Source organism: Sminthopsis crassicaudata, chromosome 3 (genome assembly GCF_048593235.1).
Source record: "Sminthopsis crassicaudata isolate SCR6 chromosome 3, ASM4859323v1, whole genome shotgun sequence".
NCBI classification, from domain to species: Eukaryota; Metazoa; Chordata; class Mammalia; order Dasyuromorphia; family Dasyuridae; genus Sminthopsis; species Sminthopsis crassicaudata.
In genome coordinates this window covers 517,586,194-517,606,448 of record NC_133619.1, presented here as the reverse complement: position 1 = coordinate 517,606,448, position 20,255 = coordinate 517,586,194, and the positions used below count along the sequence as shown (strand labels likewise).

General features: G+C 39.2%; 1 protein-coding gene across 4 annotated transcripts; it reads left to right on the top strand.

Annotated features, from left to right (window-relative positions):
- Nucleotides 1-351: 351 nt before the first annotated feature.
- RNF214 (ring finger protein 214) lies at nt 352-19,146 on the top strand. 4 transcript variants are annotated; one of them, XM_074304169.1, is made up of 16 exons: nt 352-456; nt 2,256-2,394; nt 3,325-3,886; nt 4,599-4,658; nt 7,146-7,286; nt 7,514-7,653; nt 13,240-13,308; nt 14,250-14,346; nt 14,464-14,552; nt 15,036-15,126; nt 15,771-15,869; nt 16,047-16,423; nt 16,553-16,685; nt 16,881-16,988; nt 17,283-17,378; nt 18,066-19,146. In XM_074304169.1, the coding sequence occupies exons 2-16, from the start codon at nt 2,285-2,287 to the stop codon at nt 18,129-18,131; spliced, it is 2,238 nt and encodes a 745-aa protein (XP_074160270.1). In that variant the 5' UTR covers nt 352-456; nt 2,256-2,284; the 3' UTR covers nt 18,132-19,146. The 4 variants fall into 4 exon arrangements, with proteins under 4 accessions (XP_074160270.1, XP_074160269.1, XP_074160271.1 ...); XM_074304170.1 differs by lacking the exon at nt 352-456 and adding an exon at nt 681-768; XM_074304168.1 differs by lacking the exon at nt 13,240-13,308 and having other exon boundaries at nt 359-456.
- Nucleotides 19,147-20,255: the final 1,109 nt, after the last annotated feature.

The following is a 20,255-nucleotide window of genomic DNA, read 5'->3' as shown; positions in this document are numbered from 1 at the left end:
CTTTTCTTAAAGAAGAAATTATCTTATTATCAAATAAGAGGATATTTGTTTTTTAAAAAGCGCGTAACATATAATGCCTGCCATAGCGGGCGCCATATAAATGATGATTTCTCCCCTCTCCTCCTCCCTTTCCCCGTCTTTGTTGCCTCCTGTAAAAAGGAGGATTTCAATTCCAGCGCGAGAGACTGACTCCCCATTCTGCACGGTTTAAGTGCCCCTAGGTTGTACGCCAGGCTTCCGGCTGTGGCCGGCAGGGGGCGCTGTCTGGGGAGGCACGGCGCTTTCTTCTAGCCGGCGGGCCTCTCTTTTCCCCTCTCCTCCCAGGGTCTCGCCCCCTCCGCTCCCCGTCGCCGGAAGTGGGAGGTGCCGCGCGCGGCCCGGCTGCCGACCCCTCCCCCTCCCCTTTCCTTGGGACCCCCTCCCCCTCCCCCCCGGTCGCGCGCTCCACCCGCTCAGGTGCGTCCCTAGCCCCCTGCTCTAGAACCCAGACCTTTTCCCCTCCCCCCCGACCCCAACCCTGCCCCGTCTCCTTGGCCGCGCGGCCGGCTCTGGGAGAGAACGCGCGGTGGGAAGCTGGACGGGGGGAGGGCACACAGTGGGAAGGGGGCTCTCGGGTAGGGCGGGAGGGGTTCTATCGGGACTGAAGGGGGCCCAGGCCGGGGGCCAGGGAGAAAGCCGAGTCTGGGAGGTGGAGGCCTGGACCAGGATGGACGCTCCGCGGAAGGCCCGGCCCGGGGCCGCGGTGGTGGTGGGGCCGCCTTGCACGTCGTGAGCAGCGGGCTGTAGGGATGGGGGTGGGGAAGCAAAGGGGGGCTGGGGGAGCAGACTCCCATTAGTCTTGAGTCTGTGCGCAGTGTTCCATCAGGCTCCTTTGTCTCCTTCCCTCTGCACCCCAACTTCTGCAGCGTCTCCCCTCGGGGACACATTCCGAAGGGTGGGGAGGGGCGGGGCATGCAAACCTGGCCCTGGCCGGTCCCCGGCCCCCAGGTGGGTCAATTCCCCCTTCCTCTCCCTTCCTCCTCTCCCAGTTTGGTTTACCTGGGCTTGGGGCCTTCCTGGACCAGCTCAGGGGTCCTCGGGTTTGCCTCACTCCCAACTGTTTTGTCTATGGATGCTCAGTCTCTTTTCTAGCTATAATCTTTGCTCTGGTGAGTTACCCTTTCGATTGTGGCGAGGAGCTGCACAAAGCGCTCCCCGGGAAGGGGTGATGTTCTCACTTGTATAATAAGGGAAACTGAGGCAGGGAGCAAACATTGACAAGGAGAGAACATAGACCTCCGACCCTTAGAGACGTAATGATTATCATCCTTTCTTATCAGGGACCAGGGAGGCCCAAGCACCTTTGTCAGACCAAAACTCTTCTGTCCTATACCCTGCATGTATTCTGTTCCCATCTTTGTCTGAGACTACGAGGAATCTGAGGGATGAAGGAAAAGTTAAATGTCTTTCCGGCCTGTAGTTCCCACATCTCTCTGGAAGTAGTGTTAGTGCGTTTTCATTTGGGTTATTTGTTAAATAATACAGCACCGTTGCCTGACATGTAGTAGGTGCTACATAAAAGTGTATTTATTATTTTCATGATACAGTGGCCGTTGCTACTGTTGTGGTCATTGGGGAGTCTTAGTGAGTGTCTAAAATGCCACACTGTGCTATTTGACATTGTTCCCCCCCCCAAAAAAAAAAATCCGCCCAAAACAAAAAAACCTCCCTGGAATTAATGAAAAGATGGAACCACTTTTGATAAAATAATCATACATTATTTGCACATCCATATAGCTTAAATCTTTTATATATGCATGGGAGGGTGTATGTATGTAATATATGTTTGCAAAGTAATTTGTGATGTGATATGTAGATATGTAGATGTGCACATAAAGATACACATGTATAAGTCTATAATTTCCTTCAGATTGAAAACTACTGGATTTTAATTATTAACAATGTTGAATACAAGCGATTGGGCCAGTAAACTAGACAGGAGGGGACTACATTTTGAGAACCATTGCTTTAAATTAGTAATGCATTTTGCTGTTTTTTATAAAATTACTATAAAGAGTCCTATATTTCTGATATAAATATGGCAACTACTTAAGATTAGGTATTCACTGTAATTGATCCAGTGACTAATAATATTCTGAAATAGAAGTATCTTTTAGAATTAAGGCATCTTTCCTCCATTTTCTCTGAGATTTTATTAATTTGTGAACATTCTGAACGGGAGAGATAAATTTGTTTCAATGCTTTGATACTTGCAGCCTGGGATTTGTTTCTGAATGCAGAGAGCATGATGGCTTCTGAGCTAAGCAGTGATTCGGCCTCTGCTCTTGCTTCTCAAGAAACTGCTTCTGCCTCCTGTGGTTCTAACACAGAGGAAGGTCTCCCTGATGGTCTCAGGTAATGTGTGGGTAGTTGGAAAGTTGCAAATGGGTACTTGAAAATATTTGCTGAATTCTTGGGAGAAGTTTAATGTTCTTCTGATGACTACTCTTGGTCTTAATGGACAGGTTCATACACTTTGTGAGATTGTCAAACAGAATTTGAAAGGAAAGAATTTTCCTCCTTTAGTTATTCTTTTGCTTTTATTCTTACTGTTAATTCATCTCCTCTAAGAAATCTTTATGTTAAGCCCCACTTGGGTTTAACTTTGCATTTTCCTAATCTGCAAAAACCATTTATTAGCTTGTACCAATTCATATTGTTTTGTTAATATTCTCTTACTGTTTCATGTTTGGTATAAATTTTGTCCTTTCAACTTTAGTTCCTTGTGGGTTGTGACTTCATCTTTTGCTTACAGTAATAGCATAGAATTACAGAATGGGAGGATGGAAGAGATCTTTTAGTCCAATCTTTGTCATTAATTGCATCTACAACATCCCCATCAAGTGGTCATTCAGTCTCTACTTGAAGACCTCCTGTCTTATATCCTTCCCATTCCATTTTTAAACAACTTTAATTGTTTGCTGACTTTAATCTGTCTCCCTAAGTAAATATCCCTCTGATAGGCCTAGTTGTGCTTTTCTAGATCAATCATAATCTCTTTTCCACAATTCCTATCCTTATAGTGATTTTTACAGTCTATTATAGCTTGTTGAATGAATGTTCGTAGGTAAAATTAATAGATCTTATTTTATCAATGGTAACACATTATAAAGTAGAATATGTCCACCTGACTTTCTTGATTATTGGGTTCTCTTTTCAAATAAATTAATGTGTAATAGCATGGGGTGAATGGAATTGAACTTAAAATTAGGTTCTTTTTCAAGATTGTGATGAAGAGAGAAAATAATGGGAAGCTACAGTAATTTTAACTTATATTTTCAACAGCCCAAGAGATACATCTGTGCAGGAAAACAAGAGCTTGTCTCTGTTGATAGGCTCTAGCGACCAAGTGATAACCAAGGAGAATAGCAAAGATATTAGTTTGGAACATGCAAAAATGAATCCTGGTTCATCAGCAGGGGACATGTTATCTACCACAGAGGACAATGCAACTTTAGAAGACAACCTGGAATCCACAGCTCTTGATCTTCCTGGAAATGGTTCCACAGACATTCAGGCTTTGTCCCTGGACACTGAAGCTTGTCAATCTGATTTGGAGGATTTGACCACTGTAGCAACAGGAAAGGAACAGACATACTCTGAGGAAAGCCTGCAGCCACCTCCTCTGTCCCATGAGACAGAGTGCCATGTGAACCATCAGAATACTTCCAGGGACTGTTTAGAAGAGGAATTACAAACTTCTGCCCCACTGGAAGGTAGCGAAGATACAGGCCTGGATTACCGACCTCCACCAAATGGGGAGAATGGGGTTTCAGGAGACAGAGCTGGTCAGGATGTGGATCAGGATGGCTCATCCTTGAAGCTCTCTCAGAACATTGCTGTGCAGGTCAAGTGTCAGGTTTCAAATGTCAAAATCAGAACTTGGGGATATTGTTGAGGGTGGGAGACAATTTCTCATACCTGATGGAAAACATACTGTGCCATTCTTTCTGGGTTGCTGTTCTAAAAATGTCTAGGATTATTTCTATATAGCTCCATCCTGTTGTTAAGTAAACAGTGTTTAGACTGATGTAATTAACAACTTTATGCCCAATAATTAATTCTTCACACTGTTTAATTGACATGTATGGAGTTTTATGTCCCTCATAGTAAGCATTGTTCATTTAGGATTCAGATTTGTTCATGTTTATCCTTGTGCTAAAGATCCTTATTTATCTTTATCTACATCTTAGGAAGTACAGTGCGCCTTGCCTGGTAGTGTTATTTCTTCTAGGAACTAGAGTGTTTTATCAGAGGAGGAGATAGATTCTAGTAATAGATAAAATAGATTTTAGAAACTTAGTTATTTCTAGTTTTTAGATTCATCATTCAGTATAGTGCTTAGTCTTTGCAGAGGTTGTTTTCAAGGATGATTGTTTATTACAGTATCCACTTTATCTTCCTTGATCCATAACAGTCAGAAGGAATAGCAAAGGGTTGGCTCCTTAGGGGTGTCAGGGGCACTCTGTGATGGAGGGAAGAATATCAGTCTTGGAGCAGTTTTACTACTTTAAAGTGTCTCCAAACGGCTCTGAATATGATTACTTTTCCCTTTGCAGACTGACTTCAAGACTGCTGATTTGGAGGTGAATACAGATCAGGATATTGAAAAGAATTTGGTAGGTATTTGCATGGTGATCATGAAGCTCACTGATCAGGAGTCATGGAATCTGAGAGAGTTAGCAAGGTTATTTAAAAGTTCCTAGTGTAGTCTTTTATATAGATGAGGAATTTCTTCTGTAATATCTGTGATAGGTGCTCATTCAGTCTCTTTGCTTTAGAGGAAGTTAACTATCTCACATATCTGCCCCGTTTACTTTTGAACAGCTCAGATTCTAAAATTTTTTCTTATGCTTTGATGAGATTTTTCAGCATGTAACTTTCACCTAGTACTTTTTCCTTTTGAGGCAGCTAAGTGGCAGAAGGATAGTATGTTGGGCTTGGCATCAGGAAGGATTTAGTTTGAATCCTCAAATCTGTATTAGCTGCGGGACCTTGGTCAAGTCACTTCACCTTCCTATCAGTGCCAGTTTCCTTCTCTGAAAAAGAGGATAAAAATAGCACCAGTCTCATAATGTTGTTGTGAAGAGCAAAATATCTTGTCAGTTTCAAAGTTCTATGTAAATGTTAAATTTTATTAGTATTAAATAGAATTCTGATTCTAGCCTTTGAAATAAATGAAAACAGCTATGAAGAAGTTATTTGATCTTCCTTCCCTACCTATATTTTAGTATGCCATTGACTTTAAATGTGGTGCCGAGAATGGAATCTGGCAATCGAGTTATGGCTTTAATCAGTGTAGACTACAGTGGAAATACTATCTTGTTGGGGGCATTATTCTTCTGGTAACATAGGCTAAGTACATTAGCCATGTGCCAGCCATATAGTCTAGTTTATATTGAGTTTGTAGTGAGATAAAATTCTTCAATCTTTTTTCACTTAAGTTGCTGTTGTCTCCATCCTGTGCTTTTATAATTAATTTTTTTTTTTTTTTTGAAACAAGGCAGAAGACTGCATTCATTTGTACTATATTTCATCAGTGATCACCTTGCTATAAGCTTGGCAAAAACCCCATTCTCCAAATATATGTTCATTTGAGTGTTTCTCTGTTGTAATAAAAGAAGGATATTAAGGCAGACATCTTGGGGCCAGAAAAAGAGCCTCCAGGGCAAGATGGGTGAACTAAGTGGGGATCAGGCACAAAGACTAAAAGCAAGTAGTTTGAGATGAGAAAGTGGAATAATTTTTGCAAGTTGAAGTTACTTTGAGGAAAGTTTTAAGATCATAAAAAAGTAGTTAAAGTAAAAAGTAGTTAAAAAAAAAGTTTGAAAGTGGAAAATAGTCGCTATAGAAAATTTATCCAGCTAGATGAAAAAAATTTGAAGAGAAACTTTTATTGTAAAGCAGTGCTGGGTGGCATATTGAGGAGTTTGAATGAGTAAAGAAAGGATAGAGTTAATCTGAAACTCAGGTGGATCTGGTGCTTGACAAGAAAGGATGTCAAGGTACAGGATAAAGTAGCCAATTTGGCAGTAAAACATGGTCTTATCACAAGATGATGGCAAGTCATGGCAGATTGATTTTTGAGTCTGTATGTCAAAGGCTGGTTGTGCAGAAAATGATTCCTCAGTTATGGTGTAAAAGTAAAGTTTTTGTTATTATCTGTAACTTACCTGCCCGTGATAAAGTTGGTATGAAATAGCTTTTACCCTGATTTTGTGCTGAAAATCTACTATGGAGGTAGATGAGCTGGAGAGAAGTAGAAAGGAAAGCCTAAAAAAGAAAAACTTTTGCCCTTTTGGGTAGTAGTAAATTTTATCAGAGAGAGAATTCCTGCATTTGTTTGGAGATATCCTGGCTCTTGTTTCATTCAGGTCAAGGTAATTAGCTTGGCTTGATGTTACACTTTCTTGGAGAAGCTGTTGTTTTTGCTTTGGTAATGAGGTATTTTCACTATGGAGATTTTAAACATGCTTTATGTTTCATAACAAACCTGCTTAATTTAAGTGTGTATTGTTAATGCAGTTTGAGTCTAAATTTTATGTAGTAATCCTCTATCAAATGTCTTCAGAAACTATTAACTTGAGCCTCTTCAGTAAAACTGCAGAATCTCTCTGAAACGTGAGTAACAATGTCCTTGATTTGCTGATAAAGGTAGAATAGTTGAGGTGAGCCATAAAAGGCACTGGCATAACTGAACCATCACATTTGGATGCCTAACCCTGCATTGTGTAGATTTTTCCTTTTGGGAAAAGTTTTTAGACAGTTCAACAGAGTGGAGTACAACAAAAAAGGAATCATTCTGAAACTCTTGTCCTTATTCTTGTGGTTCTCTTAAGAGCTCACCCATCTTCCTTCTCAGAGGATATATGTGGTTAGAATGTAAGCTCTCTTGAGGGCAGGAACTATTTTGTTTTTTGTCTTTGTGTCCTCAGCGCTTACTGCATTTGCTTAGCATTTAATACATGCTTATTAGATTGAATTAAGGCTATTTGTTCTTTGGTGTTGCACATTTTGTCCTTCTCTCTTTGGAAAGTCAGCTTTCCTTCTTTGGTGAATAAATAATATAAAACCCCACCACCCTTTCCTCCTGTGGTCACTGCCAGGATAAAATGATGACAGAAAGGACTTTGCTGAAGGAGCGGTACCAGGAAGTATTGGACAAGCAGAGGCAGGTGGAGAATCAACTTCAGGTGCAGCTAAAGCAATTACAGCAGCGGAGAGAAGAAGAGATGAAGAGTCATCAGGTATTCCAGCATGTAGGCTTGCTTTAGCCTCTGATCAGACTTTGCTTTAGTTGTTCTCTCAGTGAAAATAAGGAGAGATATAAATACCTTAGCAAAACACTTAAAACCTTTTTGGAGTGTTCTTTCTGGCTGCTCTCTTCTCTCACATAGTTGTGTTGAGGAGAGAGAACCTTTGAGCCAAACATCAAAAAGTTACCTCCTGTATTGTATGATTGTTAAAACCTTAGGAGATATTAAAGGCCATCCAGGATGTGACCATCAAGCGGCAGGAAACAAAAAAGAAGATAGAGAAGGAAAAGAAGGAGTTTCTTCAGAAGGAGCAGGACCTGAAAGCTGAAATTGAGAAGCTCTGTGAGAAGAACAGAAGGTAATTCATTCTATTGGGAATAAAGGAAAACCTTATGGGATCTACAAACTCATTGACCTTTCCAATATTATACATACACCAAAGAGCTGATGCTACTTATGGTCTTACTGGTTTCTAAGTCAATAGCAAAGGTATGTTATACCAATAAGTTAAGAAGAGGATTAACTGAGAATATTTAAACAGAGGTTAAGTAACTGTTTTTCAGGATTGTAGAATGGATTCATGCCATTGGCCTAAGGTCAGATTGATGAGCTTCAAGGTCTGTTCTATCTCAAGACTCTATGATTTTATGAGGCTATGTATTTTCTGAGTGTTAAATATCTTCTGAGAAACTTATTTGACATAAGTTCTTTCAGTTAGTGCTATCTTTTTATGGTGATTATTTTTTGCAGATTCTATATGTATAATTAAAATTTTCGTTGCTTATTACAGTGTTGGAGGTTTCACTTGGTTGTTCAGTGGAATTTTCCTTAAACATATTCCCCTGTTCTATTAAGTATGAGACTCTTTTTCTCAAATGAAAACATTTCTGCATATTAATTCATCCAATTAGTGATACAGTTTTTGTGTAGAGATTGTCTTTTATTTGTATGAACTAGGGACATGAAGCTCTAGATTGCTATTCCCAAATGTAGCCATTTCTTTGATTATAAAAACTGTCATGGTCCTCAACATGGCTTGTTTGTTACTGAATCTTGACTTTTACTCATATTGTTCTTTTTGTCTGGAATGTTCTCCTCCCTTATCTTCTGCCTGTGTAGATCTTAGTTATTCTTAGGGACTATCGTTTCTATGAAACTTTCCCCACTCAAATTAGGCTACCATGGTTATACTGTCTTCTGGACTGCCATAGCTATTCTCGTCCCTACTTCCTTTTATTACAAGTTAACCTTTGATATATTTATATTTTGTTCTTCATAGAGATTTTAAGTTTCTTCAGATTAGAGACTACATTCAACTTTTTGTTGTATGCCACAGTACTGAGTTAGAGGTCTGTGTTTCTACCATGCAAGAAAGATATTTGTTGAATGATTAAGAGCTACATCCAACAAATACTTTTGGGGGAGCTTGAAACAAACACTTTAATTTCTTGATACTCATTCCTTTTAAATAGGAATCATGGCATTGTCCCTTTCCTATCTCATATAAATATTTTGAGGATGAATAATATTAAAAATAAACCTGGGAAATTCTTGGAACTGTTTATAAAGTACCAAGTAAATGCATCTGAAATCCCAAATATAAGAAATACTGAATTTTGTCATGTATTTACATTTCTCTTGGAAAATCTTTTAGTTGGCATGGAGAGTGTCTTGTGGCTGTCTACTTTGGCGGCAGTTGTTTGAGTTGCTTTCTAGATTGGATCCTTCAAGGTTATTGCTAACATCAGAAAGGTGAGCCACCACTACATTGTCCTTGGAGTAGGGCTACATTCCAAGTTCCTGATTTTGATAGACAAACCCTGAGAAAAGCAATGAGTATTGCTTTCTCTGAGTAAGATGCTGAACTTGTATTTTGAATGACCATTGATTGATCCATGTTCCAGTCTGAAAATCAGAACTAGTAGCAGAAATACGGAAAAACCAGTCAAAATTCACTGTGCTTTTATGCTGCATTCCTTGTTCTTGGTATATAGTAGAGTGATATTAGCTTGTTTATAAAGCACTTAACAGTTTCCAGACACCTTACATAATTTTCTTGTTTGGTCCTAATATAGTCTTGTGAAGTGGGTAATAACATTATCATTGTCCACATTTCCCTATTCTAGATGAAGAAACTACAGTTTGGCTTAAGTGACTTGTCCACACAAATAGAAAGATAGGGATTGGAAGTCAGGTTTTCTTACAGCAAATTCAGTGCTTAGGTAGGGAAGCTATTATATTATATTATTTTTACATTTTATATATGGAAGTACTGCCTTTACAGATGAACTGGGATGTAATTTTATAAGTGATTTTGGAAAAGTTTCATATGAATAGAAAATAATGTGATAGTTAAGGTCTCATGAGAACTCAACTGCTTCTGTTCTGTTTCACTGGCACACTTCCAGGTTAACATATGGAAATTAAAGGCTTATCAAGAAGCCTATCAAGAAGACTTATTAGATATAAAAGTGAGAGAAATGCAAAAAAGTATAAGATTAAGTTCTTCCCCTTAATAGAATTAATTTTCTTATTGGGGAGCAATCCATATGTGAAAGATTAACTAACTATACAAAAGAGCATATGATTTTTGCTAATCGGTGGTGTGGATAAATACTACCAGAGGAATTTAGAGGAAAGAAAAACCTCTAAGTTGATGTAATTAAAAAGTGATTTTGGAAGTGATTTGAAATAGGACTTTAGCTGTCCCTGAGAAGAAAGATGGGTGGGATTTGGATAAGGGGAGAGGAAAAAGGAATTTCTGATCAGAGGAATGGTTTGGGCAAAACACGTGCTCAGTGTGTTTGAGTTCCAGTGAATGATGATTGAGCTAGTTGGAATTAGAGGGTTCATGTTGGCAGGTCATAGAGTAGATTGGGGCCAGGTTATGGAAGACCTTAGTCTGTGGACGTAATCTTTTCAATAACAAAGAGCCATTGGAAATTATTGGACAAGGAAATAACATAATGAAAATGTTGTTTTCGGAACATTAATCTGGCAGTTGCATGTAGAATAAATTGGATAAATGTAGTTGGTGAGGTGATAGAAACTGAATTAGGGTTGCAGCAATAAGAATAGGAAGTAGGGAAGAGGCTTTATGAAGAAATAATAGAGTTTAATGACTTAATATAATATAAGAAGTAAGGAAAAGAACAGAGCTTAAAAATGAAAGTCTTTAAGATTCTGAGTGAGTGATTGAGAATACTGTTAACTTGTTGGAAATTGAGAAGGCAGGTATTCACTTTGTGGGGTACAATGATTTGGGGTTTGACATGTTAAGTTTGAGATGACAATGTGATTTCCAAGTATGTGGTACAGTGAAAAAAGAACTGGACTTTCAGAAGATGTGGCTTCAAATTCCAGTTCTTGGTAAGTCATATAATCTGTGCTTATTTCTTTCTTTGCAAAATATGAAGATTGGATTGCTCTTTGGTCCCTTCCATCTCCTGGGGTTTGGGAGGAGGGAGAAATGCACTTTGGGGAGTGTTTATATAAGTTAGGGGATAGGTCAGAGAGAAGCAGTATTTAGCTGAGAAGAGAAGGAGGATACAGTAGGGTCACACAGACCAAGGAAGGTGAGTGTCAAGAAGATGGTGGGTAAAAGTGCCTTATGGTTGCTAAGAAGTTAAGGACAGTAAAGGCAGAAGGAAAAGTTTGTGACATGGTGACATGGAATTCATATTATGGAAGGTTAGGGAACAAATGGGTAATAAGTTAATGGAGGTGGCAATGCATGGGCCATTCATTTGGAAAGCTTGATGGAAGAAGAAAGATGAGAAGTAGTGTAATTACCTTAGGAAGACATCTAAGTTAAGTTTCTTTTTAAGATAGGAGAGACATATGGAAGGCAGAGGAGTCTACAGTAAAGTATTAGGCAATAAATTGAAAAAGCAAATCTGGGTCCTAGTCTAAGCCCCTGACTCATTATTGACTGTAACACAAATCATGTTAATGTCTATTTCTCATTCTGTTAAATGAGAATATTACTTGGCTTCATAAAAATGTGTTAAGAATTTAAGTAAAATTTCTTTATTAAAAAAGTTATATAATTTAGTATTGAATGACAAAAAAAAAACCCTAAACTTCCTGGGTGATTACATTTAATTCACTTTAACTGAGAAAATAGTATACACTTTGAGTCACTTTAATCCCTATAAGGATTTTTTGTTCATACATGTATTCAGTTTTGTATGGTTATGTTAGTAACCTTATTTTATGTTATGTTAGTCCTTTATTTTGGTTTTGCTTTTTTCAATTTATATTATTTAAAAATAATCTAGATTTATTTGTATTTCTTATACTTGCATTATAGTATTAATTGCAGTTTATTTAACCACTGTCCTATTGATGGGCATTTAGTTTATTGCAGTTACAAATAATATTGTTGTGATATAGCTGAATAATTTTTAATTTTGCTTTTGATAATATTTCCAGAGTATATTTCAAATGGTGGAATTGTTGGTCACAGAGTATGTTTTTGTATCTTGCAAAAGGTTCTTTAAAGAAAGATGTGCTGGGGATTTTAAAAAAATTGTAACACTCATTATTAGAACATTTAAGAACCAGGCTAGGTTTATGGAACATGTATAAACCCTGAACATATGAACCATTAGCAATCCTAGTTATTCAAAGGAACTGTTTGTATATTGGCAGATTTTTTCCATTGATGTGAGACAGAAAGGATTTTTCTAGTAGTATGAAGGCATTGTATTCCCTGAGCCTAAATGTAATGGAAAATGGAAAAGGAAGAGGGAAGGAACAAGCATCGATTAAGTACCTGCTATGTTCCAGGCACTCTGCTCTGTGCTTTACAGATATCTCATTTGTTGCTCTCAACAACCATGGGAGATAGGTGCTATTATCCTCACCTCAGTCACTTGAAGCAGTCACTTGCAGAGTCACAAAGCTAGTAAGTGTCTGAGGCAGGATTTCAACTTAGATTTTCATGACTCTAGGTCCAGCACTCTATCCACTGCACTACCTAATTGCCTTTGGCATACAGTAAATGTTTAATAAATTCATTAAACAATAAATTTAATAAATGCTTGTTGGTTGCCTGAAGTAGTAGTTTGATATTTTAGTTGGTAAGTTTTTGCTAGATAAGAGGCAACAAGACTTAGTGGAAAGAGTATTAGATATGGAGTACCAAGACCTGGATTCAAATTTTGGTTCTTGCTACTTAATATTTCTGTGACCTTAAGCAAATTGCTTGTTGGATTTCAATTGGTTATTTGTAAAATGAAAAGGTTGGACTTGATGATCTCTCTAAACACTTCCCCCCCTTTCATTCATTAAGCATTTATTAAGGGCCTGCTATGTGTAAGTCACAATGCTTCAGGCTCAAGGGATACAAAGACAATGCAGAACCCCTAGGAGATCTTTGGGGCGCTTTTGAGGACATCATAGAAAGCAGTTCTATCCTGTTATACTAGAGAACTTCTGAATTCCCTTCCAGTGCTTAAATCTACATGCCAATCTGTTCTTCTCTAAAATAGGTGCCATTGTCAGAAAAAAATAATGAATTATAGGGACTGCTGTTCCAAGCCATTCTCAAGTTTTATATATGAGAGAATTCTGATGGCACCCACTGATTTTCTCCTAGTACTTGTATAGTGCAGAGGCTAGTAGGAGAAGGGAGTAGAACTGTTATATAGATCCTCAATTAAGAAAGATCATTCTGTTCTTGAGGGTAAACCTCCATGGAAGGATTACACATGAAATAGCAAAATCCAAAGGGGACAGCCACCTCTCTAGCTAGCTAAGTCATTCAAGTCAACCTTAGCTGTCAGCAGAATAATTGACTTCCCTGGCAAATCTTTGAGTAATCCTTGAAAAAGACTGAATGGGAGATGAGGGATTTGGGCAAAAGTAGGAATGTGTGAAAGAGGAAAAGCTGCAAAAACTTCAGGAAATGAATTGGTGTCTCTCTGTTTCACACATGCAGGTTACTGGAAAATCAGGAGGAGAAGGAGAATAAAATTGTTTCTCTAATCGCAGAACAGGCTGAGGAAAAGTAGGACTATTTCTCTTAAGATCATTTTTATCCCTTTTCCCTATATTTACCTTAAAAAAATTAAAAATCAATTAATGTAATTTAAATGTTCACTTTACTTTCTTCTTCCTTGGTCTGAGTAACCTTGCTACTCCCACTCATTTTCCAACCTTGATTCAAATATAACACTGGAAAATACCCTTTCTGAACCTATTCTTCATTACTGCTTTCAGTCCTACATATGAGTGTGCCACCATTTTTGCAATAAGGAGAGAGGGAAATAATGGGATTGGAAGATACATGGGGATAAGTGGTACATAGCCATCTTATAATAGCTAGCAAAATTGGGGGGGGGGGTGAAAATAAAATAATCAATATCTGGTGGCAGGTAAGGAATCATTGCCTGACAGGTAAGTATTAGTGTAAACACCTTCCTTAGTTTTCAGTTCTTATTACTACAAAAAGAGCTTCTATAAATATTTTTGTCCTTATAGGACCTGATTGTCTTGGGATAGAAAATTAGTAGTGGCATCATGTGCTGTTGCACATAATTCTTATGTGTCAGTTTCCATAAGTAAAGCAAGTTGGGAACTATAAGAAACTCTCTGATAAATGTTAGTCTTCCTAACTCTAGCCTATTTAAATTTGTGGAAGTGTCAAACTTTTTTGACGGCTCTGCCTCCTAAATACAACCCTTAGCAAGAAAAGCTGGTAAGGCACTAGTGTTCTGTTTTTCCCTGGAATTTCATATGTAGGACCTTGCCACAAGCTTAAAGTACTTAAGCATCATCTCTCTAAAACAGTTTACTTGCTTCATAGTAAGGCTTTATTATTAAGACTTGCCTTCTGTCATTAACTTTTTAGCAACCCTGGATCTAATTTTGCTTTGTTGTTTCCATCAAGCCTGTACCCCATCAATGTTATTCTTTTTTTTTTTTTTTTTTTTTTTTTTTGTCCTTTAGGGAGCTATGGGAGATGGAACTGGACAAGCTTAAAAATCAGGATGGTGAGATCAACCGGAACATTATGGAGGAAACTGAACGAGCTTGGAAAGCTGAGGTAGGGAGGGGTTGATGTTCTGGAAAGTGGGATTGGTGTGGAAGTCTATAAGCATCTGCTTGTCCAAAGATAATCCTCTTGGATTCAAGTTAATAAGCCTTTTCATGGTTTTCTTAGATCTTATCACTAGAAAGTCGGAAAGAACTGCTGGTATTAAAGCTGGAAGAAGCAGAAAAGGAGGCAGAGCTACATCTGACCTATATCAAGTGAGCCACTTCCCTTGGGTCTGGAACTCATAGGCCTGAAATTCAAGTTTAGACCTTTACTTCACTGGCTCTCTGAAACCCTGCCCTATTGAGTCTTAATTCTATACTGTCAGACTCTTAATACTGTAATTTCCAGTTATTCATCGAGCTTCCCAAATAATAGGTAGGCTTAAGTTTCTGGAGATATATTTCTGATATTCAGTCAGCTGCTGCCCAAGCGTTTGGAGGACCCATGTAGAATAGTGTGAGGAAGAAAATCTCTCATTGTTGAGAAACTCTTATTTTAAATTGAATAGAAGTAGAAGGCATATGATTTACAGTGAGACAAAAAATTCAGAACTCAGACCTCTGAGACCACTATTGTAACTCAATTTTATAATCCTTTTTCTTAAGTCCCACTAGTTTTACTCTTGTTTTGCTGTCTTAAAGACTGAAGTCAGAGCTTCTTCTTCTAACTGTGAATTCCCGTTGCTTTTTGGAAAGGTCAACACCTCCAACATTGGAAACAATCCGCTCCAAGCAGGAGTGGGAGACAAGATTGAATGGAGTTCGGATGATGAAGGAGAATGTCCGGGTAAGCTTTATGAGAAGCTCCCGCTCCAGGCAGTGTTCTGTAGTGTGGGCAATTTATGACCAGTTTCATTGATATACACACATACACATATAAGTGTTATTGAAGTTTCATGGCATTGTTTTTTTTTTTGAGATTTGAAAGGTATCTGAATGCTCTCTAATCCAGTAAACTACCTTGTACACTAATTTTTTCTGTATCATTCTTGACAGAAGGTCCTTTATCTTTTGATATAATAAGAATAATGATAATCATTTTAAAAACACTTTAAAATTTGCAAAGCTCTTTATGAATATTTTATCCTGACATTAACTCTGAAGTTAAGGGATATCATTCCCATTTTACAGATAAGGAAACTTGCAGCAGACATAGATTAAATGACTTCTCCAGGATCACAAAGTTAGTGGCTGAGGTTAGATTTGAATCATGGTCTTCCTGACTCCAGACCCAACACTCTCTCCACTGTGCTACCTAGTTCCTATTTAGACACTTTCAGTAACAGGGAGCTCACTACTTTAAGAAACAATTGTTCTGTTTTTGTTTCAAGATCTTTCTCCCACATTCCCATCACCTTCCCTTATCCAAAATGAGGCTAACATCCTTTTGGTTCACTGCTACAGGGTAATTTCTTGATCTTTCTTTTCTAGGACCAATTTAATAACCATATCCAGCTGGTGAGGAATGGGGCAAAATTGAGTAGTCTTCCACAGATCCCTACCCCTACTCTGCCCCCACCTCCTTCAGAGGTGAGTAACTTGGCAGTTGGGCAGTTCCCGCTCTGTGTGATGGCCAAGTCTCTATCTCACCATAGTATTTGTGAAGCTCCTAGGACCATCTCTGATCATTTCAACAGTTATTCAATGATTTTTGTTGCCATTTCCAAAATTTTCCTCTTTTTTTTTTTTTTGTCTCCCACTCTGCAGACAGACTTCATGCTTCAGGTGTTTTCACCTAATCCTTCCCTAGCTCCTCGGATGCCTTTCTCCATTGGGCAGGTTACCATGCCCATGGTCATGCCCAGTGCAGACCCTCGTGCTTTATCTTTCCCAATGCTGAATCCTGCTATCTCAAGGCCCAACCAGCCCTCCCCACCTCTGCCTGTCACCCATGGGAGAAACAGTCCTAGCTTGGCTTCTCTTGTTGGCCCCCATGGTCCACATGTGTCCCCTGCTACCTCCCTCCCACCTCCACCAGGCTTGGGTGGTGTTAAGGCTCCCACTGAATCTCACCGACCCCAGCCAGTGGACAAACTAGAAAAGATCCTGGAGAAGCTGCTGGCTCGATTTCCACAGTGTAACAAGTAAGTTTCTTAAAAGGGATTAATATCCTGAGAGAGATATGTTGGGATGCAGGTATAAGAGGAAGACCCATGGAAGACCCCACAGATAGGGAACAGTATCTTCATCCCTGTCACCCTTTGCCTCCTTAGGGCACAGATGACCAACATCCTTCAGCAGATCAAGACAGCACGAACCACCATGGCAGGACTGACGATGGAGGAGCTGATCCAGCTGGTGGCTGCACGATTGGCAGAGCAGGAGCGCTTGGCAGCAGGTGCTCAGGTGAGGCCATTTACTTGTGGGAGAATGCAGTCCCAAAAAGTTCGTGCAAAGCATAGAGAAGGGAAGAAGTATTGTTCCTGGGGATGCATAATCGGTTTTATTTTGCTAGTCTTAAAACATTCTGTGCTTCCTTTTCAAAAAATGCTTAGTTTACTTAACATTTCCCTGTTTCTAATTTTTATTTTTTGCCTACAGCCCCTTGGTCGGATTCGAGCTCCCTTGTTTCCTGCTCCCTTGGCTCAGATAAACACTCCCATGTTCCTGCCCTCTGCTCAGGTGTCTTATCCTGGGAGGCCTTCACATGTAAGAATGTATTTCCTTGAAAGCTGTGGCATAGATAAGGCTTAGTGGATTGGGAGATGGAGAAAAACATAGAGTTTTTGCCTTGGGACCTGAGTTAGAACTGGAAACATGAAAAAGAGATCTAGGCGGGGGTCTGCATGGGGTGTGGTATTTGAGAAGTTTTGCTTTTAGAGAAGAGAGGCCAACTAAATTCTTTTGGTAAGCAGATTTGGAGGTGGGATCATAGACAGAAGGAAGGAGTGGTCCCAGGACTTAGAATCACCACTATAAAGCATGCTTCTGTTTGTTCCGTAGGCTCCATCTACCTGTAAGCTGTGTCTAATGTGCCAGAAGCTTGTTCAGCCCAGTGAGCTCCACCCCATGGCCTGTGCCCATGTGTTACACAAGGAGGTAGATGCTATATCCTTTTTGTCCCTTCCTTACCTTCCTTTATCCAGTTGGATGGTACAGCCACAAACTGTACAAGAGTATGGATCCTTGCCCTAAGTTTAGCCTAGGTTTGTTTTGCTGGGGAATCGTAGATAGGAATAGAATGAAAAACTGGTTCCAGACTCCATTCATGAGATGGGTCAAGAGTTACTTAAAACAGACAATCCAGTTGTTCCTCATTCTCATTACATTATTAGGCAGAGGCAAAAAAAAAAATACTTAATAGAACTGTCTGGCTTGTGGGAACAATAGGATAAAATCTCTGTCTTTCCCACAAAGGAGGAGGTAATAATCCTAGACTTTGGGAGGAGGGAAAAGTGTTGGGAATGAAGAAAACCCATCTCTGTACATGAAGGGGTCATGGTATGGAGCAAATCATATTTTGAATATGCATCAGTAACATTCTCAGACTGTTGGAATTTAGTATTCTTTGTATAATGAGGATCTGTTAACTTGCTCCAGAGTTGGTCTTTCTGGGTATATCCCAGGGACTCTACTCACACTATCAGAACTTTTGGCCTAGTAGCTGTCCCTTATCCTTTATTGCTAATCATCTCAAGCCTCATGCCTGCTCCTCTTTGCTCCCTCTTCCCTATCCCCCAATAACAAACAAGTCTTAACCTTGAGGCTTCTCTTTCTCCTTTCCAGTGTATCAAATTCTGGGCCCAGACCAACACAAATGACACTTGTCCCTTTTGTCCAACTCTCAAGTGATGGACCTGGCTGGAAAGGAAGAAGAGGAGAGACATATGAACAGGAAGGAGAGGGTTCAAGATTCTAGAGCTCTATATTTATACAGCAGTGTGTACTCATGCCATGTACATTTTTATTATATAGGTAATGTGTGTATAGAAAGTCTGTATGCAAACATTCATAAATGAAAGTATGTATATTATGCAGAATTTTCCGTTCCCCCTGGTCTTGCAGTTTCCCTTGGTGGTACAAGTTGTAGGAAAAATAGTATGCACTGTTGCATTGAAATGATAAGTGTTCTTGCCCAGAGTTATTTTTAAATACATCATAACAGACAACACCTAGGAAGCTGTTTTTGCTATCTGACCATATTGCTTTGATTTGGTTCAGCCTGCAGCTCTATTTCCTTAAGTCTCATCCCTTTTTGTAGAAATGCATTCTGGCATTTGCTCAGCTGTCTAATCAGATGCCTCAGTTAGAAACCTCAAAAAGTTTCTGCATCATCCTAGACAAATTGAGATTTGATAGAGAAAGAAATGTATTACCAGACAGTTTGACTTTAGATTGAATAATTTATTGTGTTAACAATCATTTTTACGTAGACATTAGGTTTACAGAGTATTGCGGTTTACATCAGCAGAATTGAATTCACAGTCTGAGAATAACAGTATCAATCAAATCCCCCATTCCCCTTGCCATCCCTTCCTGGAAACAGGTATTCTGTGCAGAGGTTGGCACAACCTATAGGTGTCTTCTATGCCTTGCTCCCATTGACTTAGGCTGTGCCCTACCTCTGATAGACCAGTTTTGTAAATTCCTCACCTTATCCTTTGCTTCTGGTCTCCCAATCTATAGATTTCTAGTCTTTCCCCCTCCCCCCTAAGGTTAAGGCAGTTGGTTCACAACCAAGTTGTTTGGTGTCCTTGGGTGAGCTTTGAGCAGGCACTGGGGTGAGGAGATCTCTGTGCAAATTCACCTATAGAATTATCTTGGGGTGGTTTTTGTAATTTTTGAAACAAGAATGCTACTGGGGGCATATGTGTTTGTTTGTTTGTTTTTTTTTTTTTTTTTTTTTTTTTTTTTGTAACTGGGGAACATAGAGACCAGAATAGGATGAGGGGAGGCCATCAGAAACCAAACCTCTTCATGTCATGGATTTTAGATTCCAGGCTATGGTTTTGTTTTTTTGTTCTTTGTTTTTTTAATTATTATTCCATATTGGGAAAAATTGTACCTTTATTAGATCTCTGAATCTTACTCTTAGCCATTGAGTTCCCATTCCTATAGGACATAATGCTATATCTTTCCCTAGTGGAAATCATCCAGGTGAAAATCAAACACCTATTTTCGAAAGTGTCTGGCCACGTATAAAAGAACCCAACTATATTATTATTGGTAACCTTTGGGAGAGTGTGAGCAGGTTATGTTTTATTTTTGCTGGAACCTTGTAATAATCACTCTTGATTAGATGGGGATAGCAGAAGACTTTTAGCCATAACCATTCATATCTCAATTTTACTATTTGTTGTTCTCTTTTCTTATATCCCTTTCCATCTGTTTCCCCAAGTGTCTTTTCTCCCATTTCCCTTTTCTTATCTCTCTTATCAAGATTCATTGTTTGGCCATCAGGTCTAGGAAAAGGCCTAGATGAGTCACCTTTGGCATTTTTCAAATGGTCTGCTGCTGCACTGGAACAGAAGTGAGGAGACTATTCCAGGACCTAGGGTTCATGTCTTCCATTTTTACCTCCTCCAGATTTCTCTGGTTAATATTTTTGCCTTTTGTGAATGATATCTGCCCTCCTAACAATTGACTTTTACTCTGACTTCTTTGAGGCAGAAAATATGATAGGTAGGATTGGAGATCAATACTTTGTTCTCTTTAGCTTATGTTTCTCTATATTCATTGATTTTCCTGCCTCCCCTGAGATTTGTAGCTTCTGGTCCACCTTTGCTACCTCTCAGTGTTTCTACAAGGCTAGGAACTAACTTGCATAAGAACAATAACTTCTAGTTATCTCCATAAAGCATTTAGAGCCATGAGAATGAAGAGTGTGGGATAGAATAGAGGGATTAAACCCTTTCTCCCCAGCAAAAGCCCATGGATAACCTAACTTAGGGCAAGATGACAAGGGCTTCTGGAGAG

Excerpts from the sequence above, each read along its gene's own strand:
- RNF214 (XM_074304169.1), top strand. The coding sequence starts at position 2,285 with ATGATGGCTTCTGAGCTAAGCAGTGATTCGGCCTCTGCTCTTGCTTCT. Across the intron at positions 2,395-3,324 it reads GGTCTCCCTGATGGTCTCAG|CCCAAGAGATACATCTGTGC; the intron begins GTAATGTGTGGG and ends TATTTTCAACAG. Across the intron at positions 3,887-4,598 it reads CTCAGAACATTGCTGTGCAG|ACTGACTTCAAGACTGCTGA; the intron begins GTCAAGTGTCAG and ends TTCCCTTTGCAG.